This window comes from Anabrus simplex, chromosome 1, assembly GCF_040414725.1.
Source record: "Anabrus simplex isolate iqAnaSimp1 chromosome 1, ASM4041472v1, whole genome shotgun sequence".
NCBI lineage: Eukaryota > Metazoa > Arthropoda > Insecta > Orthoptera > Tettigoniidae > Anabrus > Anabrus simplex.
The window spans coordinates 506122308-506150205 of NC_090265.1; the positions used below are offsets into that span (position 1 = coordinate 506122308).

The 27898-nt window shown below is 41.3% G+C and overlaps 1 protein-coding gene across 1 annotated transcript; it reads left to right on the forward strand.

Annotated features, from left to right (window-relative positions):
* The first annotated feature begins 24338 nt into the window (after positions 1-24338).
* LOC137501013 (putative nuclease HARBI1) lies at positions 24339-25694 on the forward strand. Its single transcript, XM_068227873.1, has 2 exons — positions 24339-24643; positions 24812-25694. Exons 1-2 carry the CDS (start codon positions 24339-24341, stop codon positions 25692-25694), a joined length of 1188 nt encoding a protein of 395 aa, XP_068083974.1.
* Positions 25695-27898: the final 2204 nt, after the last annotated feature.

Consider the following 27898-nt stretch of genomic DNA (forward strand, 5'->3'; position numbering starts at 1 on the left):
TTATTATTATTATTATTATTATTATTACATTAAATTGTTCATATTGCCTTTGCCTTGCACGTTTGTCTGTTTCATTCGAAGGAAATGGTATACTTGTACATACATGAGTAAGGAAGGCTTTGATATAATCATTACCACCACTACCACCCGAACGTCTTTGGTCGTCTCTTTGGGCACAGCCTCACAGCTCACTTCATGATAACCGTACTTGGGAGTCCTCCCCTGCGGTGTCCATCGCTTGTACACCACACCGCTTTGTTACCACCTTCGTCCGTTTCTGAATATCAGACCTTGTACATGCCCAGCCTAACTCTATTGTTTGGACTAATCCTTGTCTTGAACATACTATATGCTAGGTTTTTGCCTTATTATTATGTTCTCCGGGCTGAGTGGCTCAGACGGTTGAGGCGCTCGCAGGTTCGATCCTGGCTCAGTCCGCTGGTATTTGAAGGTGCTCGTGTCGGTAGATTTACTGGCACATAAAAAACTCCTGTGGGACTAAATTCCGGCACCTCGGCGTCTCTGAAAACCGTAAAAGTAGTTAGTGGGACGTAAAGCCAATAACATTATTTACCGGGCGGGTTGGCCGTGCGGTCAGGAGCGCGCAGCTGTGAGCTTGCATCCGGGAGATAGTGGGTTCAACCCCCACTGTCGGCAGCCCTGAAGGTAGTTTTCCGTGGTTTCCCATTTTCACATCAGGCAAATGCTGGGGCTGTGCCTTAATTAAGGCCACGGCCGCTTCCTTCCCATTCCTAGGCCTTTCCCTTCCCATCGTCGCCATAAGACCTATCTGTGTCGGTGCGACGTAAAATAAATTTAAAAAAAAAACATTATTTAGTGTTATTGTGTTCCAAGATCGATCCCTCAAGGATACTCCTAGTAAACTTCTTTTTGTCCTTCGTTGATAGTTATGGAGTAGGTTAATTATCTTCGATGCCTCAGCACTCTATATGAAAACATTGCTATTTTGCTTTACGTTGCACCGACACAGATAGGTCTTATGGCGACGATTGGATAGGAAAGGCCTAGGAATGGGAAGGAAGCATCCGTGGTCTTAATGAAGGTACAGCCCCAGCATTTGCCTGGTGTGAAAATGGGAAACCACGGAAAACCATCTTCAGGGCTGCCGACAGTGGGATTTGAATCCACTATCTCCCGTATGCAAGCTCACAGCTGCGCGCTCCTAACCGCACGGCCAACTCGCCCGGTATATATGTGAAAACAAACAGGGCACAAGTGTTCATTATTTCTCTCTTAATGTTCAATGCTATTGTATTTTTAAAATTAAGCTCAGTGATTATTACTTGTTCCAGGCTTTTGCTGTTCACGTCATCCCTTTACAAGTCTTCTAAGGAAGGGTATAATCATCCAGGTTAGTTACGTGTCTTTTCGTTCACTTTTACCTCTTCTTCACTGCTATGTGTCATTAACATTGTCTTTATTACATTCATCAGAAATCCTGCTCTCTTACTGTGCTCATACGGGCCATTCAACATGATCTGAAGACCTAATAATAATAATAATAATACACTAATAATAATAATAATAATAATAATAATAATAATAATAATAATGAAAATCCACATCCTGTTTCCAGTCAATTGACCGGGTCAGGAATGGAATGATTGAACCCCCTCTAGCGGCGAGGACAGGAATTGTGCCGGCTGCCGACGCCTGTCGCACTCCTCTGGGTCAATGATTAATGACTAACAGATGAAATGAAATATATTGCAGAATGTCACTGGAATGAAAGATGGCAGGAAAGACCGGAGTATCCGGAGAATAACCTGTTCCGCCTCCGCTTTGTCCATCACAGATCTCACATGGAGTAACCGGGATTTGAACAGCGGAACCCAGCGGTGAGTGGCCTGTGTGTTGTCATCTGAGCCACGAAGATTAGAAATATTTCTACCGTCGATATTGATACCACATTTTCCATCCCATTACACGTCTATAAACACGTCCTCTAGAACCCAGATGAACAATTTAAGGGCTCTTTGACTCCTCTCCCAATTTTGAAAGTTCTACCATCTGAATCAAGTTTGAGTATTGATTTCTTTTCACGGTCATTTTTAGAAAATGAAGTATTAATTACAAAGGTGCTTTCATGGTGTGGAGCAGCTGGTTCCTTGAAGGAACTCAGAACTATGCATATAATGCAAATAATTATTTTGTTTTTAACAATATGAGGAAATATTAAAGGATACATTACCGAGCTCGATAGCTGCAGTCACTTAAGTGCGGCAAGTATCCAGTATTCGGGAGATAGTAGGTTCGAACCCCACTGTCGGCAGCCCTGAAAATGGTTTTCCGTGGTTTCCCATTTTCCCACCAGGCAAATGCTGGGGCTGTACCTTAATTAAGGCCACGGCCGCTTTCGTCCCACTCCTAGCCCTTTCCTGTCCCATCGTCGCCATACGACCTATATGTCGGTGCGACGTAAAGCAACTGGCAAAAGAAGGATACATTAACCATCTTTTCTATGTTTTAATGCCACATCCTCTTTAAAAAAAATTGATACAATGGTATTTATTTTAAATTAAATAGGCCTACACCAAATGATTTACAACTATACTAAGGTAACAATCCCAGTAAGCGTAGACGATGTTTTTTAGGTGGTGTTTGTAGTCATAATTATTTGAGTTTGGAGTTGGGTTTTGTGTCCTGGGAATTCAAATATTCAATCATGTTTTGTAGGTTAGAGAGTGAAAACGTTTTTCTGTATAAAATTTGTCTTCCTCTCTGTAAAGTTCGAATTGCATAATAATTAATTTCCACCTTTGGTTACATCTTTGTCCGTTTGAGAAAAAATGAGGTCAAATCTTCTGGAGCGAATTTTATTGAGATAGGTTTATAAGTATATGGAAAACTGGAAATAAAAACCTGTTTTCCAGTCAATGACCGGGTCAGGGATGGGATGAATGAATCCCGCAACTTGCGGCGAGGATAGGAATTGTGCCAGCTCCCGAGGCCTGTCGCACTCCTCTGGGTCAATGATTAATGATTGATAGATGAAATGATAGTGGAGGGTGTTGCTGGAGTGAAAGAAGACAGGAAAAACCGGAGTATCCGGAGGAAAACCTGTCCCGCCTCCGTTTTGTCAAGCACAAATCTCACACGGAGTGACCGGGATTTGAACCACGGTAACCAGTGGTGAGAGGCCGGAGCGCTGCCGCCTGAGCCACGAAGGCTCTAAACTGGAAATAAAACCAGGCTACAAATTACTTCTAAGTAGAGGGAGAAGGTAAGGAGACGCATAAGTGACTTTGTACTTAGGCTACTGTACTACCACAACAGTTCAATTTTGGAATATATATATATATATATATATAACAAAACTTGCAGGAAATATTCTCAATGCCTTTCATTGAACTAATTTCTGATAGGACAAGCCGTTTCTGATTAATCTGCGTGAAACAGTTTGATATTTTTCACAATGAAAAGGACAGTCAAAATGTTATTTAATTAAGTGGCTATACAGAGTGTGGTTTTCTCTCGAGGTATTCCAAACTCTCCAGAAAAATGCTAGTAGGCCTAAGGGTACGTTATACCCTTATTAAAATTTTGGGTACCTACGCAGTTCCTAGCACTAATTATTATAGTTAAAGTGAACACACACACATTGCTGAAGCCACGTCAATACTATCGGTTATTGCACTGATTGACTCTGAAGTTCAGACAGTAGAGTGCTGGTTTTCTGTGTCCACATTGGCATATATGATCCCTCAGTCCGGTGGTATTGAATGTGCTGAAGTTCGCCAGCCTCGTGTTGGTAGATTTACTGGCAAGTAAAACAACTTTTAATAAAAATAATGTTATTTTACGTCCCACTAATTACTTTAACGGTTTTCGGAGACGCCAAGGTGCCAGAATATAATTCCGCAGGCGTCCTTTTACGTGCCAGTAAATCTATGGATATGAGGCTGACGTATTTGAGCACCTTCAAGTATGACGGCACCAAGCCAGGATCGAAATTGCCAAGTTGGGGTCAGAAGGCCAACGCCTTCCTTTTATTTTTTGGACAAATTGTGGCACCTTGGTGTTACTGAAAACCGTGAAAGTAGTTAGTTGACTGCGAAACTAATATTCTTTTCAATGACGTGTACTCTAATTCTTCTGCTGGAAGGCCTACTCATCGCCGCTATACAACCTATTTGGTGTAGTTATGTAAGTTCTTGTTTAATTTTCGAATTAGAAACAGCATAGCGAAGAATTACTAAAAAGTTAAAAATTCTGTTACGTACAATAGTTATACAAATGAATCTAAAATGAGAAATATAAAAACCTATACAAACGGCACAGAAATACACAAAATTAATTGTACAAGTCTAGTGAACTATAATCCTATATTTTGCATATTTACATAAAGAACCACATAAATAAAAGCAAATTCAGGTTACAACAGAAGAGACAGAGAATGGAAGGTCCAGGAAGAAAGATATTCCTAACGACATTTAATCGTACATAATCTACATTAAGACATTGCCAATATCATCATAACTGGTAATCGCAGCACCCATGTTTCGCTATCCAGAATTGTCAAGAAGAGTGTGTTAGCAGACTTTGCTGAGAATACATCACCTCTCCAGAAGATCCGGGGAATTTATTCTCGACTATGAGTAAGCCCACGTTTTTTTTCTTTCTTTTAAACAGGATATAAAGAGTTTAAAGAGTAAGAAATCGAGATGCCATACTCTACTGTAATCCATTAAGATCTGAAGGTTAGGCAAATGAAGGTAAATTAACACTCAATCTGAAAAACACACATGAAGTGTACAATTATCTCGTATGTACGCAAAGTGCAGCAGCTTCGCTATAGCTACTCTGTAGCTGCCGTAATCGATTTACGTTCTGCAGAACATTTAATAGCTCGCCCACGAAGAATACAGATGGGATCATCTACTGATTTATGGAACCTGGATACCCTGACACAGTTCCAGACTACTCAAATGACATTTTTGCCTCTTCTAAACTAGTAACGTTCCCTTTCTAAATTTCAGAACAGGTTTTAATCCCAAACTTGATGCGAATTACTGTTCGTCTCAAGCAAGGAGCTTGGGAAATCACGGCCATCGCCCATATGAAAATAGTATGAACAAAGCCTTCCTGATAACTAAGGTGTGGATTTTGTTGACATGTCATCTTTTAGATTGTGCTGGTCCCTCGGTCTTGCCTGGAGTACCTAAATTCGGTTCCCAGAGAGGTCAGGGATTGTTGTCCAGATCTGAGAGCTGGTTCGAGGTCCTCTCGGCCTACAGGATTACAAATAATGAGCTGTCTGACGGTGAAATAGCGGCTTAGTTCAAGAAAGCCAAGAATAACGGCCGAGAGGATTCGTCGCATGCACCCCGCGGCAACAAGTTATATGCAGGCCTTCTGTCTGAGCAGTGGTCGCTTGGTAAGCCAAGGCCCATCACGGCTCTTATGCCATGGAGTTGATTTTAAAATGCCGTCAAATAAGAACAAGGCATTTAAAATGAGAATGGGAACAGCGCTGTAGCTCGAATTTTTCATCCAGATGCAAATGGGCCAAGTAACGTAATATCGTTCAAGATGAAGTCTGCGGCCCAAATGCCTCAGAGGGAGCTCACACGACGTAATAATAATGTTAATGTATTTACGTCCCAGTGACTAATTTTTGAAACTTTAGGAGACGTCGAGGTGCCAGAATTTTGTCTCGCAGGAGTTCTTTTACGTGCCAGTAAATCTATCGACACGGAGCAGACGTACTTGGGCACCTTCAAATACCACCGGACTGAGCCGCGATCGAACCTGTCAAGATGGGGCCAGAAGGCCAGCGTCTCAACCGTCTGAGCCACTCAGCCCGCCCCTACGACGTCGTAAGTTAGGTTTAAGGTGGAACCTAAACTGTGGTACCAAAAACCAACGTTTTCCAGGAGTAAATTATTATAAAATTTAACGCAATAGACGATTATCTGGCAGTAATTATTAATGCAGAAATCCAAAAGCTCGAGAGTTTCTAAATCCTACCAGTAAATAGATATAAAAATCTAGATGTCAAATTTTTGAACAAGTGAAATACTCTCTGCACTCACACAGTAAAATTCAAGCTGAGACCAAGCAGAAAGGCTACGAAAACTGGTACCGTACTTCATAAATCATGGTTGCAAAGCTACGAAATGTTACATTCCTCATATAACCCTGGATTAATATTGCGAGTTATAGGGTTATTCCTATCCTCATATTAATTATTGTCTTGATTCCGAAGTCGACTTTCAACCTATTACGTCGTGTTACGTACATTTAGTATGTGTTGAAGAGATGTTAAGTACAGAACAAAAATGGCCAACCGGACGCCAGTGGGATCCGAACCCACAACCTCCCTATTTCGCGTCGGCTGCTCTACGAAGACTGGTATCATACTTAATAAATTATGGTTTTAAAGCTACGAAACCTTTCATTCCCCTGTTAACCCTGGATTAATATTGCGAGTTATAGCAACCGACGCGATATCGGGAGGTTGTGGGTTCGAACGCCATTGTCGGCAGGCCTGGAGATGGTTTTCCATGGTTTCACATCTTCACTCTACGAAAATATCTTAATTAAGCCCACGGCCGCTTCCCGCCTAGTCCTATCCCATCGTCACCATAACTTGTCTGTGTCGTCCCACTCGACTCCTTAGTTATTCCCACGAGGCTGATTGAACTCCGTTCCATTCCGCTTCGGCAGTTTTATCGGCTCGAGAAAAATAACTCGTGCGGGACAATATTCCTCCCCGGCGTCTCCAAAAACCTTTAAAGTTGTTAATGGTACATAAAGCAAAGAACATTGTATGCATGTTGAACCCTTGACCAGTTTGTCTACGGAGTCGGGTATGAAGTGAGACGAATCTTCCTAGCGATTTTTTACGACCAGATGCCCTTCCTGGCATTAACTTCACCAGAGTACTTAATGAGATGAAATTAATGACGTGCTATATGATATTAAGGGTGCCGGCACATAGCCTACACCTCAATAACACATAGTATTGTCTAGGCGGATCATCCACCTCTCTGTTTATTGTGATTAAGTCAATACGGACCCAATACCGGCCATTATGGTCAAGATTATTAATAGTAGTCAACACCAATCAAATGGCAACAAGGGGTCTGCTCAAGGCTTTACATCCCCATCCGACGGATGAATTATCATCAACAGCGTCATATGCCAATACGGAGAGGTTTGGGATTTAATCCAGGCTTCTGACACGCAATCTAGTGATTAGAAATTGTATACTACCACCTCTCCTACCCTGCCGGCCAACATTCTGTTGGTGAAATTATTTTTCCACCAACGGGACTCGAACCGGCTATCCACTGTGTCAGACGATATAGACTTTATGCCTTAAGGATAATGGCCACCAAGCGGGAATAAAACCAATCAAATTAAACAAACAAGAAAACGTGGTTCAACAACTCCGTAAGGACTTCGACCTGTCAAAGCGGCTGCTGCCCAGCCAGTTGGCCTGCAGATTTTGAACCAATCCGACTGCGTCCAGATTCGATCCTTCAATCTTGTGCAAAGAAGATGAGGTCCTAAACAACTACGTTACCCATCTAGTCTCAACACAACGGCCTGATAGTGTCTGGGATGTGTATGTATGTTGGGTAATCAGCCCGAAGGCTGGTTTGATCCTCTGCAGCTTCGCCAACAGCTGTCATAAATAGCCTAGGCGTCACTGAAGAGGCGTACTAGGGAAACGAGGAGTGAGGTAGTTTCCCGTTGCTTTCCTCACCGAGCCAGCAGTTGCTCTTACATATCAGTCTGCCAAGCCCACTGAAATGTATGCACCAACTGACCCTATGAGCGATATTTTCACACCATTCATAACAGGGACTGGCTGCATAAGGAATGGTATTACTAGCATCACTCATACCTCAGTCACTTTCATATTGTCAAAGCCAAGGATGAGACTGTGACAGGTCAATGAAAGTAACAAATTTGATATAGCCCATACCAGAAGACATAGTGCACTGTAAACACTACATCTCGCCAGCAAAGGCATAGTGTCTGGGATAGGGTAATAAATATTATGCTCTAGAGACCGGATTTACATACATACATACTTTCTGCAGGCCTCAATACATTCATATTCATACTATATTGCTCTGTCTTCCAGCTAGGAGTGCAAACGTCTCTATTAACTAAATAACACGCTCTAAAACCCCCTGTTTGTAACTACTCTGTGGTTTTGTTCACTTCTCCCCACCCCGTATCTTAAAAATAAATTAAAACTGAGTCTAATCATCGTCGCCTTGGTTTGCCTTTACTCTTAATCTCCATGGCAGTTTCCATTATTCTCCTAGGCAACCTATTTTTCTCCATTCGCCTCACATGACCCACCACCGGAGTAGGTTTACACGTACAGCTTCATCTGTCGAATTCATTACGAACTTAACCGTCATTTCCTAATGTCAAGTACCCTCCAACCATTGTTTCCACCTGTTTGTACCAGCAAGCATTCTCGCTACTGCCATGCCTGTTACTTCCAACTTACGAATACGATTTTGTTAGGAATAAAAAACTGGCTGTTTTATCGCTCTAACTTATTTCAGGGTGGCGTAAATTAATAATGCTATTTGCTTTTACGTCCCACTAACTATTCTTTTGCGGTTTTCGGAGACGCCGAGGTGCCGGAATTTAGTCTCGCAGGAGTTCTTTTACGTGCCAGCAAATCTACCGACACGAGGCTGACGTATTTGATCACCTTCAAATACCACCGGACTGAGCCAGGATCGAACCTGCCAAGTTGGAGTCAGAAGGCCAGCACTTCAACCGTCTGAGGGTGGCGTAAATTAATACACACATATATGCATATATTCAATTCTTATCAACCGTATTTTCGAATTCCTCCGTTGAATAAATACATGCATTTTATTTTAATTTTTGTTTCCGTTTAATTTGTTCAGAGAGGATGATCACCTAGTTGTACTCCCTCTTAAAACAAAAATCACCACAACCATCTGCTGTCTATTTACACAGTCTGTCCTCCTCACACTAAGCGGGCCGGCTCACAAGTATTTGGGAGACAGTAATCATGATTGACAGCCCTTTCACGTTCGCTCCTGCAAGTTCATCCCCTTCACACACACACACACACAGCCGTACGTTGAACACAGGACTGCTGATCCCCACAACACACGATGACTGTTCCTTGGTTCGACTCCAGAGAAAGTCCTGTAATTCAGACAGTCAACACAGTAGCTCACGCGGCCGATCTGCACAGGGAACTGCTTAAGACTGACAAATTAACAGCGGTCACACAACAGCAAAAACTCAACAGCTAGCGAGCACTACAATATTCTTCATAACAACGACAGTTAACACTGTTCCATTTCTACTCACGACAGCTGTTCCGCATATTGACTCCAAGACGGTTTGTAGTCCGCGGAAGTACATACACAGTACTCCAAGGCAGTACACAGACAGTTCTCCGCTCCGTACGCGAAGATACTCCTGCTCGGCGGGACACAGGTGACAACCAGCACTACTGCCGTCAAGCTCCAGTCACTTACTCTACATCCGTACACAGACAGTACCCCAAGGCAGTACACACACAGCACTCCGTACTCCGCACTCCGACACCGGCGGGACATTGACGGCATCCATCACTGCCGCCCCAGTCCAGCTACCGAGCTCCAACACTGACTGACAGTTCGCGGCTAGCCTCCTTTCTATAGCTCGGGTGAAGTGTACCGGAATACTCGCGATGTGGTTAGAGAGGGAAGTTTCTCGTTTCCTTTTCCACAAAGCGCATGGGAGAACCAGACGAAGGGAACAATACAGGGAAAAAGTCGGCCATGTTCTCCAGGCCGTCTGGGAGGGCTCCGGTTGACTCACTAATCCCTTTCAGATAATAGCGAAGGGAGCTACGAGGGCTGGAACGTAACAGTATCCTTAGTCCAGCCAACTTTCAGTCCCGTACAGTGTAGACGGTTGAGAAAAGATCGAAGTAACGATAATATCGCCTGAGAGCTCACTTCTATCTTACAGATTACCGTTGATCTCAGTTGGGAGTTCCCTGCCTTACCATTGCTGCACCTTAATTTAATTTCACTTCCTGTGTAGAAATTATCTGCTGTTATGAAATATAGACCGGGTGATTCTAAAATATGTTTACAAACTTTGGGGACGGGTTCCTTACACCAAACAAGAAAAAGGGCATAAAAACATGTCCCAAAATCCTTCGTTTCGCTTTTGCGTTATTATTTAATTTATTTATTTATTTATTGAAGTTAAGTTCGACTGCTTTCCAGGTCTATTCCAACAACTTCAATTCTCGCTGCACGTCTTACAGGTGCTGTCTACAGGGATTTTATTCGGAACACTCTCCCAGACTTACTAGAAGATGTGTCCACGCAAATAAAAAGAAACGGGATTTATGCATAGTGGGGTTCCAGCACATTTTAGTGTCATTGCTCGAGATGCATTGGCTGGTATCTACCATGAGATGTGGTTACGTAGAAGAGGACCAGTTCCATGGCCTGCACGTTCCCCCGACTTCAATCCTTTGGATTTTTATCTGTGAGGGTAACTTAAACAATGTTGATTTATTCGGCAGACAAACTGGGTGAATAAACTATTCTTCGATGTGTCATGGAAGCCTGCGAAACAATTCAACACCGTCAGGGAATATTTGAAAGGGTGGGATAGTCCGTGATTCGCCGAGTGCGTGCGTGTCTTGACGCAAGAAAAGAGAATTCTGAGCTTATATATTGAACACTTCCTAACAAGCTGACAATGTCAATGTCAATAACAGATTATTGTATCGCTTGGATATGTTATTTCATTTATAACATTTTGAACTTTAATAAATCGAAGACAAAGGACTTGGGGAGATGTGTTTATATGAACTCTTTTTTCTTCTTTTGGTGTAAGGAGCCCGTTCCTAAATTTTGTAAAAGTGTTTTAGAATCACGCTGTATAAATTACTGGTGGATGGAAACTGAGTTCTAAGATTTATTTTCTCCTGTGATGAAAAGTTAGAACAGCCTAGTCGGTGCTTTAAAAACGTTATAGTTCGTCCGGAAAGTTACAGATGGTTTTCCCGTCAGGAAGTTAAATATTTAAGAAACAGGATTATCCCTTCGGGAGGAGCATATTACTCCAGGGCTTACTTAGCCTGCTTAGTGCACATCACTGGCGACACATTTCGGAGTTTATCCGCCAAAATCATAAATCGCCCAACTGAGATCAGTTTCTCGGCCTTCTGGTAGAGTAAAATGGGATGTCAAAATTGACGTGAAGGCAGTCTAAGATTGCGTCAAATGAAAATGCTTGCATGTGGCAGATGAAATGAGTCTATACAGTAAAATAACCGTATATCATACGCATATCGTGTGTCCAACTCATAATCCAGGTTCCGCCCCTCCAAAGTTAGTTGAATTTTGAATAGTAGCGACATTTATTCACAGTTTCAGTCTAATCGTGAGAGTTCCACTCATCTACTAGTCAGATCATCACCTAATTGCTATATGATATACCAGCTGCAGGTGGAGTCTGACCAAATAAGCAGGCTATGTTTGGTGTTCTTGGCTGTGTTCCTTCAAGTGAACTTGCCAGCTCAGAAAAGAATTGCCAACTGAATTTGCATGGGTCAATACCAATCATTCGTGACTTGTTACCTTTAACCTAAGTTGATTTATAAAGCGGGTCAAGTTCTTAACCTTCCTCGTCCGAGCTATTGAGGGTGTTCTCTCCGCTCGTGAAACAATAAAAGAAGTTCGATCAATGTAATACGCTTCTTGGGTATTGGATATTATTGAAGACAAACGCAATTCCAGGAACGTGCTTGACTTGCGCAACTAATCAAATAAGCTGTGGAGGAAAACAAGACATCCTCCCGGATGTAGTGAAGTCCATTGACTCAACTACAAGCTGTTCCATAAAGATGAACATGAAACATAATAAGCTAGGAGTTCGCTGTAACATGTAATGGTAGTGGTGTTGATCACTGTTTTGCGAGGAAGTACAACTGAGTAAACATCCTCTTAAAACCAATCGGAGAGAAAATGGAAAGACGGAAGAATGAAGATAGCGGCAAAAGAAGCGAAAGGACTACGAATAGTATGAAAATGAAAGACACCCCTAAGCCTCTCAAACCTAACACCGTCGGGGTTAGAAGAGAACGAGAGTTGACCAAGGGAGATCGGAGAGGAAAGATGGAAGTGATCGCTGCAAGAAGCTGGTATATCTCATTAGGTTTCCGTTTCGTTTATCATTGACGTCGTTTTATTCCGCACTACATGCATAGAAATTTAGACAATGTATAATTTATATACTGTAGACCTCAGTATGGATCATAGGAGTTGCCGATCATTAATGAGGTTATTGCATGCAGCAATTTATAGTTAATCCCTATATCCAATATTCTTAAAAAAATAAAACAGTGAGTTGGCCGGGTGGTTAAGGGCGCGCAGCTGTGAGCTTGCATTCGGTAGATATTAGGTTTGAACAACACTGTCGGCAGCCCTGAAGATGGTTATCCGTGGTTTCCCATTTTCACACCAGAAAAATGCTGGGGCTGCACCTTAATTAAGGCCACGGCCGCTTCCTTCCCACTCCTAGGCCTTTCCTATCCCATCGTCACCATAAAACCTATCTGTATCAGTGCGACGTAAAGCAGGTAGTAAAAAAATTGAGACTTATTACACGTCTCTCTAAAACATATTTTAATCTTAAAAGTTTAACATTTTTTATTTGTATTTCATATTTTCGGGTTAGTGGATCAGTGCAGTTATTAGAACTGTTTCATTTACTTATTGTAACGTCCTTGAGACTTTGTGGTTACAGATCCGCCTGCCTAATTATCAGGAGAGTTGGCTGTGTGGGTAGGGAAGCGCAGCTATTAGCTTGCATCCCGAAGATAGTGGGTTCGAACCCCACTGTCGGCAGCCCTGAAGATTGTTTCCGTGGTTTCCCATTTTCACACCAGGCAAATGATGGGGCTGTACCGTAATTAAGGTCGTGGTCGCTTCCTTCCCACTTCTAGCCCTTTCCTATCCCATCGTCGCCGTGTCTATGCGACGTAAGGCAAAATTGTTAACAACAAAAAATCTGTGGAGTCTGTATTTTTAAGAGAGTCTCTATTATTGGCCCAGAATGGTTAAAAACCGAAAAATGAGAGTTTGTGATACTGGTTGATACACCAAACCCATGTGCATACGGTAATATCATCTGTTTCATTCCGAGCGAGTTGGCTACGTGGTTCAGGGGCGTCGCTGTGCGATCGTGGCTTCGATCCCAACATCCATAGCCCTGAAGATGTTTCCACAGCAATTTCATAGCAGGCAAATGCTGGGATCAACCTTAATTAAGGCTGATGCCAAAGCCTCCTCAGTTCTAGCCGTCTTCTATCCTTGCGTTACCGAAAATTTTCAGTGTGTTAGTGCCAGTAGGAAATATGGACGGATGGGTTGTATTGGAGTAGATGGTAATGCGACTAATAGTGAAGTGGAACGGTGCACCGAGCTCGATAGCTGCAGTCGCTTAAGTGCGGCCAGTATCCAGTAATCGGGAGATAGTGGGTTCGAACCCCACTGTCGGCAGCCCTGAAGGTGGTTTTCCGTGGTTTCCCAGGCAAATGCCGTTATTGTACCTTAATTAAGGCCACGGCCACTTCCTTCCAATTCCTAGGCCTTTCCTATCCCATCGTCGCCGTAAGACACATCTGTGTTGGTGCGACGTAAAGCGAAAAAAAAAAAAAAGGAACGGTGTTGTTTACAGGCCGATAATATGAGAAATAACTCATGTAAGTCTTAAGTTCGATGGATATGTTGCAAGATACGGTGAGGTTTATCTAAGTGTTGCCTACCGGAGTCTATGTCGGGGTAGGGACGAGTTCTAAATGAATTGCTTCTTAGTACGATCCAACAGTTGCGGTATGCGGGAGAAGTTCTCGGCTGTACCTCCCGCTCCATGGACGCCTCCATTTTATTGCCCTGCAGGTACTCTCAGCTACTTTCTGCATTTATTCGTATGTCGGTCAGTCAATATTTCTTGAGACTAGGCTGTTATTTTGTGGCGCCTTTGAACATGGTAGTGGGACGTAAAACAAAGAAGTTATTTAGATTGTTATTTGGTATCCGAATGCGTCAAAACCGTGATACTTCATCTGAAGGCTAATTGCCAAGAGATAACCCTGGGTGGTGATGATTAGGGACGAGTAGAAAACGCCAGTTGTGTATGTGATCTCGTGTACAATTTTTAACCCTAGGAATACCAAACTGTTTTGTTTTCATTGTATACCAACGGGGAGGTACTTTGCGACCACCAATTTATGTCCAGTTTCTGGGAATCTATGATGTTTATTATTATTATTGGATATATTTATACAAACGCATTTAACAACTTATTTTACATCCCTTACAATCAACTAAAGAGACCTTTCAACAATGACAGAGCTTATTTCAACTTCGTCACCGAGCTCGATAGCTGCAGTCGCTTAAGTGCGGCCAGTATCCAGTATTCGGGAGATAGTAGGTTCGAACCCCACTGTCGGCAGCCCAGAAAATGGTTTTCCGTGGTTTCCTATTTTCACACCAGGCAAATGCTGGGGCTGTACCTTAATTAAGGTCACGGCCACTTCCTTCCCACTCCTCGCCATTTCCTGTCCCATCGACGCCGTAAGACCTATCTGTGTCGGTGCGACGTAAAAAAACAACTAGCAACTTCGTCACATTATCAGCTGTCACCCTTTCAATGACTTGCCTGCAGATAAACAGCTGACTGATCTATTATTAAAATGCAAATATTGTCAACGTTCTACCATAACGAATAGAAGAAGAAGTAGTGATATTACCACTGGCGTAGTACACCTGGTCCAACGCAGCGCAGCGCTGGCTCCGACCTTGGCTTCAGTCAGCACCAGAGCTTACGAAGCTTTTAAACCCTTGCGACCTGTTTTACATGTTAAAACACCGTAGAGATTCTCTTGGGCGCTAATAACTTCGACATCTCCACTTACTTCATTGTACTCAATTGTAATTTAATAAGTCGTCTCCCGTCATAGTCCAGTTTCGACAATGGTATCTTTGTCAGACTCACATCATGGCAACATACATTCAAGATAAAATCGTCATCTAAAAGTAGGCCTGAACACAACATTTTTGGAACCGGTAAGTAAATATTATAAATCTGAAATATAATTATTACAAGGCATCAACACACATGCCGGCCCCGTGGTGTAGGGGCATGCCTGACTCTTACCCGGAGGCCTCGGGTTCGATTCCCGGCCAGGTCAGGGATTTTTACCTGGACCTGAGGGCTGGTTCGAGGTCCACTCAGCCTACGTGATTAGAATTGAGGAGCCATCTGACGATGAGGTAGCGGCCCCGGTCTAGAAAGCCAAGAATAACGGCCGAGATGATTCGTAGTGCTGACCACACGACACCTCGTAATCTGCAGGTGTTCGGGCTGAGCAGCGGTCGCTTGGTAGGCCAAGGCCCTTCAAGGGCTGTAGTGTCATGGGGTTTGGTTTGGTTTTTTATCAACACACATATACACATAAGCAGTCATATATTAATTAATCTAAGTTCAATAAAAAAAAAGAATCTTTATATAGCCTAGTTCAATAATTCAGGGACAGCAGTAAGACTGCATAAAGGTCTCAACAAATCAGAAAACTGAGATGATGATGATGATGATGATGATGTGTTGATGATGATGATGCTGAAGATGATGATATTAACCGTTTCAAATGAGTAGTAAATGAAGTTCAACAAGTATCACCCTCTCGTGACCTGAAATCAAATTGTCAATCTGTAGGGCAAGTTTGTTCTTGAGGGAACTGGCTCCTCTGTGTAAGTGCTGAAGGAATTCACACAGGCATTCCATTTCATGAAACAAAAACAATACTGTTAGAATAAGGGTGATGTTAAATCAAGTAAGAAATTATAGAAAACTAGATGCAAATCAACAGAACATGAATAAAATACCACATCATAAGGTTATGTAGTCCAACCTTACCTTAAGTGCAGCATAAACTCAACATCATGCAAAAAAAAAAAAAAAAAAAAAAAAAAAGGTGAAGTGTATAAACTTATGAGAGAACAACATGTGTAAGAAAAGCTGGGAAGTCATATTCTTTCTTTTAATTCTTAGCCTTAGTTCGATACCTTAGATTTTCCTGGTAGATTTTGACATTTACCCTTATCTCAGTTCCTTCCGAAGTTCCTTTATCTTTAAGTACTCGTAGAAACGACACTTCATGTAGTGAAAGATCAGTTTTGGTACAGTCTCCATGGCATGTTGTTCATTACACCCCAAGCCTGAATGTTGAATTGTAATGTTCTCCATGTTGTCCAAGCAACCATGAAACAAGACACCCCAGAAACCAGAGGGAGATGAGAGGTGAGTATTTATTGTCTCTGAAAGGAGGCACAAATAGTTTTGTCTCAGTTGAGAGCCATAGTCCTGTAAGTTTGTGAAGAGGGCAAAAGAACTAATTGTTACTGCTAATGTCATGATAACATCAACACAGGAAGCACACTTCAGAATTCTGGAAGCCTGATGTACAATATAACCAGTTAAATTGCAAAACAAACATCTTTTAACACTTGCAAGGGCACCGATAGGTGGATTTTCTCCCTGTACTGAAAGACTTTCACAACCACTTTCAAAAACAATCTTTTCTAAACTTCTCAATACTGATGCCTTAGGTCCCTATTTCCCTTCTCAGTCTTCTCTGCCAGAATTCTGATCTGGTTGACATATGATGTACAGGAGGGTTCTGCCGTTAGTTCCCAATTCCCTCCCTTTGACAAAACATTTTTTACTGGAAAATAAATAGATTGCAACACGTTTAAGTGCAAGAAATCAAATGTCCAAGGATGGTTATCGCAGGTCAGTGATCGCATGATGCCAAAATGTCTCTGTAGTGGTTCCTGCTAAAATTTTCTTGTCAATACATAGTTCAAACCTTGACTCCACAAATAAATAGCAATTTCCAGTGTACTCTGAATAGTAACTCTCAATTATTATAATGTTCTGTTGGAAACAAAAGTACTATCTGAATTATTTAGAATTACAAGCATGTCTAGTACAACCTGATGGTGTTTCGGATCTTCCCTCAAAGCAAAAGATGGTGTGGTGGAATTTAAAGCATCAGACATATCATTCAACGCCTGCGTGATTCTTTCAATCGTTTCACTGTCTTCAAAACCTGGAATGCCAGTTTATCTTTTTAAAAAATGTATACGTAAGGCTTTTGCCATGCTAGTGCTAATTAACTGAAAGGCAATACGGGCGTTCATTCGCTGCAAGGAGGTTGGATGTATGTATATGTGCAAAAGTCAATATACTGCATGCCTTTACACCAGCAAGTTCTGATGAATTGTCAGTATTGTACACAAGTTCATAAAAGTGATAGTCCTCTGTGTCTATATCAAACACGGCAGCACGCTTGTCATGGAAGTGGTTGCATATACATTTTAAAACATGTACTGCATCTGAAAAAGGCCATACTTTTCTACTTCCATCAAGAGGGTTAGAGAAACAACACTTAACATATACTTTCTTTCCTGATATTTGTAAATGACGCCAGGCTTTTTTGTTTGATTGGCTGATATCACATGTGAACCCTACCAGTTTACACCCTGCCTGTTTAAATTGGATTATAATTTGTATTAACATTTTTGCCAAAAGCTCTCCAAGAGTACCATTTATACTAGGAAAGACAGCAACTGGTTGAACGCAACTGTGTAAGAGAGAGACAAACATAAAAACAAGGGGATGGTCAGCCAACACATTACACTGGTCTTTTGGTGTTACATTACCGAAGTCCACAAATCCATCTATGAGGAAAAGAGGACCAATTAAACTAGTACATCTTCTCTTAGTATCACCTCGTCAAAAATGACAATCCCTGTCTTTTTATTCTCATCCCTTTCCTCAGTGAAATAGTCTTTAATTGCATGAAGAGCATTTTTATTTACATCATATGAACATTTTAAACCATTTAACAACCTCCTTAAGTGCACCTCAGATGGAACGGGCAGCAAACCATGTTTCAGGCAGTGTCTTTAGCTCTTGGGTGATTATATGTGTGATAAAAACCTAAATGAAACTCACTGTCATACCTCATTCTTTTGGGATTCTTTTACTGACACTTTTGCAACATAGTTTCCACAATAACTTTTTGTTACCTAGATAGCCCTTATTTACACTGACAGGCACCTTGTCCTGAAAGTCTCTGTTTCATCCTTCCAAGTTCACTTTGCAGAACAGAAACTGTAGCCCTCTCTAACAATCGTTTTGCTTGCCCTGGCCAAGTCCCGTTTTAGGTTCCTTAATTGTTGTTTTAATTTTAACACTTCAAATTTAGAATCATCGGATTTAGGCGTGTTAGTGAACTGAATATTTTTGATATCACAAGGGGATACAGAATCAAGAAATTTCGAACATTTATGGTATGTGTTTGCCAGAAGATTATCAGACGAGTTTCTTTTCTTGTGGTTGATTTCCGTCTAGTTACATTACTAGACAAATGCTTGGGCAAATTAGGAAATATATGTGGAACAGAATAGTATTTCAATCGTCAGTTGGTTCTTGGGAGAAGTACTTCCTTTCCTTCCCTCAAAAAAATTTCAAAGTTTACAATTAAATCTTCTAAAAAGTGAGCATCACAGATGTTGGACTTTTCAGTAAGTTCCCTATCCTTCCTTGGTATGGTCCTTTTCCACTTGATAAAATGTCCCTTATCGAAAAGGGGGTTTGAAAAACCGTCTTAACTCTTTACAGTCCATTAGCCTGATCTGTATCCTGGTGAAAAACATCGAGGCATCTTCACTACTCACATTAAGCACTCAGGAAAATGTAAGAGCTAAAATTCTGTTTAGTTGCATTAAATAGCATGAAAATTATCACATGAAGATAACTTCAACACACGGCAAGAAATTCAATTTCCTTTCACTTAATGCTTCCTACAATAGTATTTCAGGTATTAATACTATGAAGTAATAGTGTTAGTACTCGTATATCAATCAATAAAAGTTTGCAGAGAACACCACCAAAACACTCGCATATAAATACACTTGGAGATCATGTAGCCAAAATCGACTGGAGCGCTGCGTGGCGGAGAATGCCATCCCAATCCGTATTCAATACACGCTGTTGAGGGAGAAGAGATAAAACTTTTTCATCTATTATTTATAGTTCTACTTTCAGTCTAGTCACTCGAGGTGGTTCTGTAGAATAAACATTTTTACCCAGAAATGCCACTGTCTGTAGAACGGTCACTCTCATCTGATAAAGTATACTTTCTGAGTAGGAACTATCATTTCTATCTTCATTCACGTAATTTATATCCTCGGTCTCATCTTCATTTTCACTTACAGTAATTTTTTTTTTTTTTTTTGCTAGTTGTTTTACGTCGCACCGACACAGATAGGTCTTACGGCGACGATGGAACAGGAAAGGGCTAGGAGTGGGAAGGAAGCGTCCGTGGCCTTAATTAAGGTACAGCCCCAGCATTTGCCTGGTGTGAAAATGGGAAACCACGGAAAACCATTTTCAGGGCTGCCGACAGTGGGGTTCGAACCTACTATCTCCCGAATACTGGATACTGGCCGCATTTAAGCGACTGCAGCTATCGAGCTCGGTACTTACAGTAATATCACTGTCATCATGTTTATACCAACTGTCTAGCTCTGATAATATTTCAGCATCCATCAGGTGCAAATTACTCACTCTGAATGCTCTTGGAGTAGACACAGAACTATGCACTTTATATCCAGTTAATAATGCCTAGTAACCTAGTAGAAGTCAACAATGAGTTCACAACAAAGGATAAACTATTTAAATGTTACAATAAATACAAAATACGAAATTTCTTACGTCAAATACCGACCGGGGGGGGGGGGATACTTGAACCAACTACACCACTCGGCGTCATTCTTAGTAACAATAAATACATTTCACAGCCTTTAATTTCACATATTAAAAAAATAGAGGAAGAAATATCAGGTGGTGGGTACAAAATATCTCACCCCCCCCCCCAACCCACCCGTTGGTATTCCTAGAAATGACCAAATATGTACAATGTGGTTGCTTTGGAAAAAGTGGTGGTGGTGGTGGTGGTGGTGATTATTGTTTTAAGATGCAGTACAACTGGGCAATCATCCCCTATTGACACTAATCAGAGGGGAAAATGGAAGAGATCCGACACTTCGAGAAATAAATGTATCGGCCAAAGAAAGACAAGGGCCAGGAAAGGCGTGAAAATGGAATGCTCTAATAAGGTCGGTGTAGGAAAAGAGCAAGAGTGGACCAAGAAAGGAGGTGCAACTGATGCAGATATTACGAGGCGACTCGCCACAATGGCAAGATATGACCCTTGACTCCATGCAAAGCGAAGTCGCACAGTAGCACATAAGCAAACTTTGGAATTTAATATACATCGTATTCACCACGAGCTCTATTCCATTCGACGATGTTCCTTTCAAGGGAAGCCTTTTTTTTTTTTTTTTTTTTTTGGTTGACAATAATGTTCGACATCTGATTAGATAAAAGCCACTATCTGCTTGTTCGTTCCAAGTATTCCTGGAGAAAAGTGTGCTGCTCGTAACACCAAGCTTTCAAAGCATTGGCAATGGTGTGTATAATGACCAATTAATTTTAATGAACTGTCCGTCTGCCTCATCTTTGGCTTGGGCAATATCCAAGTGAAAGGGTTACTTAAAAGGTTGGTATGTGAATTTTAGTTGACTTGTTAGAATGATTTCTTATAGTACCTTTAGCTGTGAGAGGAAAGCAACAGGAAATAACCTCACTCCATACTTACGCAGTGATTCCTAGGCTGTCTAGAGTTGCTGATAGTGGAGTCGTTGTGAGTCCGAAAAGCTTTCAGTCTAAATAAATAAATATGCATACTGTCTCTTAGGCTTCGCGGTATGGGCCGTGTACCAATAAGTTTGCATGTGGGGGATAGTGGATTTGAACACCACTCTCCGCAGCACTCGTTATGTGTGGTTGCCCCATTTTCACAAAGGAAAATGCTGGGACTGTACCTCCATGGTCTTCCCACTGTCTCTGAAAACTTCGTGATTTAGTTTCAACTGTACCAGTTGAAACCATAAAGTCTTTGCGTACCATCGTCATCAGCCAAGGTGTTAAACTCTGAAAAGTGGCGAGAAAAATATGTCTTCATGATCATAGAGTGGATTTACGCCTAACACTTACTTTGTATATTTTCAATTTCAGTTTAGGATTTCCTCCCATCTGCTTCTAAACATCTACAATTGTAGGATTTGGGCATTCGTTTATTCAGTAATCAACATTTATAATGCCTTGTATATAGTCTGTAGATAGGCCTATTTCCTAAATCAAATAATGGACAAATGAATATTCTGTGTATTGTCGTCTGAATGAAACATATATGATCTGAAAACTATGGACGTTATACTGAATTCAAAATCGTACATTTCAAGATAATTTGAAAGTCCTTACACTATACATGTAATCGTAAACTGTACCAGTTGAAACCATAAAGTCTTTGCGTACCATCGTCATCAGCCAAGGTGTTAAACTCTGAAGCAAGAATTGAATGACTTTCGGTGGAAAACTTTCTCCCCGTCGTTAATTTCATGGTCCAACTGACGGTGTATAGTCCACTCTTCTTGGTGTACAAATTTCAGATTCATGCGTAAATCCTGTCTGAATCTTCTAAGGTATTCTAAAGTTTAAAATGACATTCACAGTCCACTAAACCTTTCGCTTCGGCGATACATCTGTAGCGCTGTTAATTGAAACCATCTCCCTCAAAGGAAATTGTACACTTCCACAGTGATTTCACGTTCTCCAAATTATAGGACTGCAGAATATGTGGGAAAAACTAGAACTAGACGGCCGCACAAATAAATACAGTACAGCATCGTTTCACCTATTGTTAAAACTTAGGTCATTAATTAATTCAACGAATAAAATTTATAAAAAATATAATAAAAGTCGCCTAGAAAACACGAAAATTATCCCTAAGCCTGCTAAATGCATCCTAAAACAATTCCAATACTAAAGTGATACAAGTTGATTGGAATGTTAATCTCGTGTAGGGAATACGAACCTGAAAAGACAGATGTGAACTTATCTTTACATCGCTGTTTTCTGACCTACTTCATTGTACAGGAGTAGAAACAGGGTATAATCAGGATAGCTTATCCATATGCTGGAAGTAACAGATTTAAAAGTAGCTAGGCGATTTCCGGTACAGTCAGGTAAACATCGCGAGGAGGAAATCAGACTGAAAGGTTTCATTCCTCCCTAAAGGGGGAAGGAGGGCCACTTCGAGGGTTACACCCTCTCTCTCTGGTCAGGAAGTACATGGTGACTTGAAGTTAGGTAATGAATAAAGGGCAGTTAGAGAAGTGGACTCATAATGCTGATATAAAAGCTAAGTTAAAAAAATCGACAGATGGAGCTATGCTTATGAACCGTCTTCGGTGTTAGGATTATGTGCGGCGATTGGGGGAGGATAGGTTGCCTAGGGAAATCATGGCCTCGGTGTGGAGCCTGAAAGGGAATCGAGGTTACTCAATTTATGCTCAGTTCTCAATAGTTTCAAGAAAAGACGAGTGGTACTAAAAGAGATCACAGCGCTAGTTGCAAATGGAGGATTGTAGAGGTGTTTTGTTCATTTACTGAGGCCTGCAGACTGAATGTTGAAAGGCATAATTATGTATTTACTGTGTATATAGCTATTTGTTTTACATCGCACAAAATTAGATAGGTACAGTATTACGGCTACAATGAAAGAGAAAATGGCTATGACTAGGAGGGAAGCGACCGTGGCCCTAATTAGGGTACATTTGTCTCGTGTGAAAATGGGTAACAATAGAAAACCATCTTCTGAGCTGCCAACAGCGAGGCTCGAACCCTCCATTTCCCCAATGCAAGTTGACACCTACGTGACAAAAACTGCGTAGCCAACTCGCTCGCCGTGTTATGCATGTATGCATGATATAGACCATGTTCTGCTGTTGACCGACATCAAAGAATTAACATATTTAATGGGTACTTCGTCACCATTTCAATTACTTTTTATTATTTTATTATTTCAGTAATTCAGTCTAATGACTGGTTTGCCACTGCGAGGAGTCTTCTCCAATTGGGTCAATACTGTGGAGTACGTTTGGCATCTTCATAGCTCCTGCATCCTGAGTTCAGAAGAAATGCCATCATGAATGTTTTTCTTGGTCTTCCACGAAGTCGTTTCACTGGTATTTTACCATCCAAAATTTCCATCAACACATTCCTATGCTGAAGCCTATGTCCCATCCAAGAAAGTTGTCTCTTCCTAATCTGACTAAACAGTTGTCTCTTTTCTTGGACGATGTTCGATAGCTCAGAGTTGGTCTACTTCTTCACCCAACTTATCCGTTACAGCCGACGCCAACACCACATCTCAAAGGCTTCTAGCCTCTTAACATCACTCTTGGTCAACGTCCAGGTCTCAGCACAATACAGCACAAGAGACTAAACATAACATTTCATTATTCTTTTAAGTAAGGTGAGGGACATTCTTTTCTGGCATAGAAGGCACTGTTTATCTCTAAAGGCTTGCCTTGTTATTGCTCTTCGTGTTTTTATTTGAGTTTGACACTGAAGGTTTTCTGTTATGATCTGGCCAAGCTATTTGAACTGTGCTACCTGTTGTACAGGCTCACCACTGATCATCACGTGCAATGGACCTAAGTTCGTACTGAACATCATGATTTTTGTTTTATTAATATAGATTTTCATACCAAATTCCTTAACTGTTTCATTCAGCTTTAGCAATATTTTGGATAAAGTTGGACTACCCGCAACTATAGCTCGATCATCGGCAAATTTGATTATCTGCATTAGTCTCCCTCCTATTTTCACTCCAAGCTTTTTTTTTATAGATTCATTAATGGTTTTCTCAGCAAAGTCATTAAACCGGAATGGTGAGGCCAGACAGCCTTGTCTCACTCCTTTCAGTATCTTTGCAAGGGCTGTTAGTTCGTTGCCAAACCTGATAACTGCATTTTGATGTTTATATAAATTGCATAACAACTGTATCATGCCATGGAGGCAACCTATCTCAACGAGAATTAGAAACAGTTTGTTCCATGGCACTTTATCAAATGGCTTCTCGTAATCAATGAAGCATACATAAAAATTCCTTCCGCAGCCCAACAACCTTTCTCCCATACAGCGCAGTGTAATTAAGGCCTGTTTTCACATGTAGGACTGTGCTTCGGCTGTGCTTCGACCGTGCTACGGCGGTGTCGCCTACTCCGTCTTTTCACATGTAGGACTGTGCTGCGACTGTGCTGTGGTCATGTGGTCCTTGTTCATTGCATCTGTGCTCACAGGTTGGAGACATGGATCCGAACGAAGAAGACGTAGTTATCGCCTGTGCAGTGTACATTGTTTTACAACAAAAGAAGAAGAAAAATAAGAAACGATACTGGGTTCATAAATTGTTTACAACGAGAGAAGAAGAAGGAGAGTTTCACACAATTTTCGGTCGGCTACGAAATGACGAAGAAAAATTCGTAAAATATTTTCGAATGAGTTACTCCAAGTTTGACAATTTGCTTCAACAACTGAAACCACATCTCACGAAAAAGAATTCAAAATGGAGGAAATCCATTAGTGCAGAAGAGAGACTAGCATTAACATTACGGTAAATAATATTCATATGTACCGAAGTATTTTGATCGTACATCAGTGTACGTTTGGTGTAAATTTGCCACTTGCATGTCCACTAGCATTATACGCATATATATGCAGTTAATTAACATTGAAATGTACACTGAGTAGATATTAATATTAATTTTTACAAATTTTCCAGGTATCTCGCATCTGGAAATTCGCAGATTTCCATGAGTTTCAGTTATAGAATTTCCCCGACAGCTGTTCACTCTATAATAGTCTCCACATGTGAGGCTATTTGGGACATTTTGTCTCCACAAGAAATGCCCCAACCTACTGAGGAAATGTGGAAGAAAATATCTGAAGAATTCTATGATCTGTGGCGTTTTCCGAACTGTATAGTAGCTTTAGATGGAAAACACGTTGTTATTCAAGCGCCCCCAAGCAGCGGGTCTCTCTTTTATAACTATAAACATACTTTCTCTATCGTTCTTTTGGCATTAGTGGATGCCAAATACAGATTCATTGCTGTTGATGTAGGAGGTTATGGCAAGTCCAGTGACGGAGGACTATTCTCAAGATCAGTTTTAGGAAGATCTTTGGAAAACAAAACGTTAAATATACCAGGTCCTAAACCGTTGCCAAATTGTAATGAACCTGTTGTGCCTTATGTAATACTTGGTGATGAAGCTTTCCCACTAAAAACGTATCTGATGCGTCCGTACCCTGGATCCACAGCTCGCAGTGATGAAAGGCAGGCGAATTATAATTTCCGGCAGTCGAGAACACGACGAGTAGTGGAGAATGCCTTTGGCATTGCTGTCCAGAGACATAGGGTACTCTATGGAAGACTCCATATGCACCCAGAAAATGCTGAAAAAGTAGTGTTGGCAGTCTGTGTATTACACAACTATTTACTCAGTGACCTGCCAATAGTAAACGATTACGAAGACAACAGAATACGTTCTGAGCAATCATTGTTTACTGCGCTACCACATGTTGGGGTTCATGGAAGTTTTGAGGCTACAAGAGTCAGGGAAACGTTTCGAGAATATTTCATGAATGACAAATTAGGTCCCTAGACAAGGGACATTGTGATGGAAGGAAGGTGTGATTAATAACTCATAACACAAAGACGTACGTGTACAGTTTGCTTCATTGTATTTTATTCACTGTATTTTCAGCACAATACATGATACATATGCTCTGTTATTAAATGACACTAGTAAAAAAATAAAATGTTAATGTTATATTCTGTCCTTCATGCTAGGCTACTGTTAATGAGTTTCTTGACTCGGTATTATGGCTGGAGTACTTGTGCCAGGATCATACAAGCTGAGATGAGGGAGATTGCCATGTGCGGAAACGTGATGGGTCCTGTTTCCAGTATTCATATTAGCTAAATTATATCCCACTATATTGCTGTTTCTCTGCATTGCTTCCTTTCGAAGAATTTCTAATTCCTTGTTGTTAACAATGTTGAAAATTTCCCGTTTAATTTCTGCCTGTTCGAGTTCATTAAATTTCAGCATTGTTTCGGATATGTCGTCGAAGAACGTCATCAGTTTCCTTTTGGCTGGGTCCAACATTTGCTGAGTTGTGGTTCTGGATGAAATAAACTGATTTAACGTTGTCGCTAAATCAGATGTACGTGTAGATGACTCCTGTGATGCTGCTCTTTTACGCTTTATTGACACCGTTGATACCGCTGGGGACGGAGTAGATCGTGGTGTTGAATTATCAGCATTATTATCAGCAGACTCGTATGTGCCCTCACTTTCCTCCCGTTCTTCGTCCAAATTTGTGTGAGTTCTGAAAATAATAATAATAATAATAATAATAATAATAATAATAATTGTTTGTAATTTTTACGGATAACCTAAGAAACATTTGAACTTACTCTCGCTCCTGTAGAAAAGGTTTGAGAAATTCCATTTGCATTTCAAACCTCCATCTTTTAATCTTCTTGGCAGCCTGGCCACTCATAGTTCTTCTCCTGTTCAAGGCTCTTCTATAGTAAGATCTCAGCAAAGTCCATTTATTTTTGCATTCTTCAGCTGAAAATAGCGGGGAAGTACAAATTAATCACTTCAGTTTGGCCTAAACGATATCTTCCTGCACAATAACAGGCTTCTAAAAGAAACTTACCAGTGATGTTGAGTTGCACTGCAATATCCTTCCATATTTTGTCTTTTAAATGGTTGTTGTCATAGTCTCTATGCTGCAAATTATAAAGGCATTCATGTTGTTGAACTAAAATTATCACTTGTTCTTTAAGGAAGACAACTGCGCCACACCTATTACTGCAAACTATCACACAATGTATCTCAACCAACGAGCACAGTACTCAGACTGCGTACTACGCACTCTATGTTATTCTGTCCTCGTTTATCTCTGGATCACGTGCGACCGAGTGCTTCCGATTACCACCGAAATAAGACGGAAGTCCGGCTTGACGACACTAGGGCGACCGTTTCTAATTTTCACATGTGGTACTGTGCTGAGACCAGGCGACGACTGTGTGGGCCGTAATCGCTCTGCTTGGCGATCCATGACAGCACAGTACCAGCACGGTAGGGACACAGTCCTACATGTGAAAATACTCAACTGCTGTTCAGTGCAAATGGAATGGTTTATACTGTTTGGCGATTGCGGACGACACAGCACGGTCGAAGCACAGTCCCACATGTGAAAACAGGCCTTTATGGCATCACGTGTAGACAAATCTCTGTGGAAACCAAAGTGAGTGTTGTCAAGTTCCTGCTCAATGTAACTCTCCATTCTGCATTTTATGACATGGAGGAGTACCTTAGATGTGTGAGTGATTAAATGTATCGTTCTATAGTCATTACAACCAGTAGGAGTTGTTTTCTTTTGAATAGGTATGATGATTGAAGAGTAAAAGTCCTCTGGCCATTCACCTAGTTCGTAAATGCAGTTAATTCAAAAAAACATTCCTTGTTATTTCGCCAGTATTCTTAATAAGCTCCGCAAGAATATTATCAACCCCTGGACATTTTCCGTCTTGTAGATATTTATTTCTTCTTCTTCTTCAGACTCTGGGTTGAGGGGAAAAAAGTGGGGCGGATGACCATACCTTGCCCAGGCGGCTTCACCTGCTATGCTGAAAAGGGCCTTGCGGGGGGATGGGGAGACTGGAAGGGATAGACAAGGAAGAGGTAAGGAAGCGGCCGTGGCCTTCAGTTAGGTACCATCCCGGCATTTGCCTAGAGGAGAAGTGGGAAACCACTTCCAGGATGGCCGAGGTGGGAATCGAATATACCTC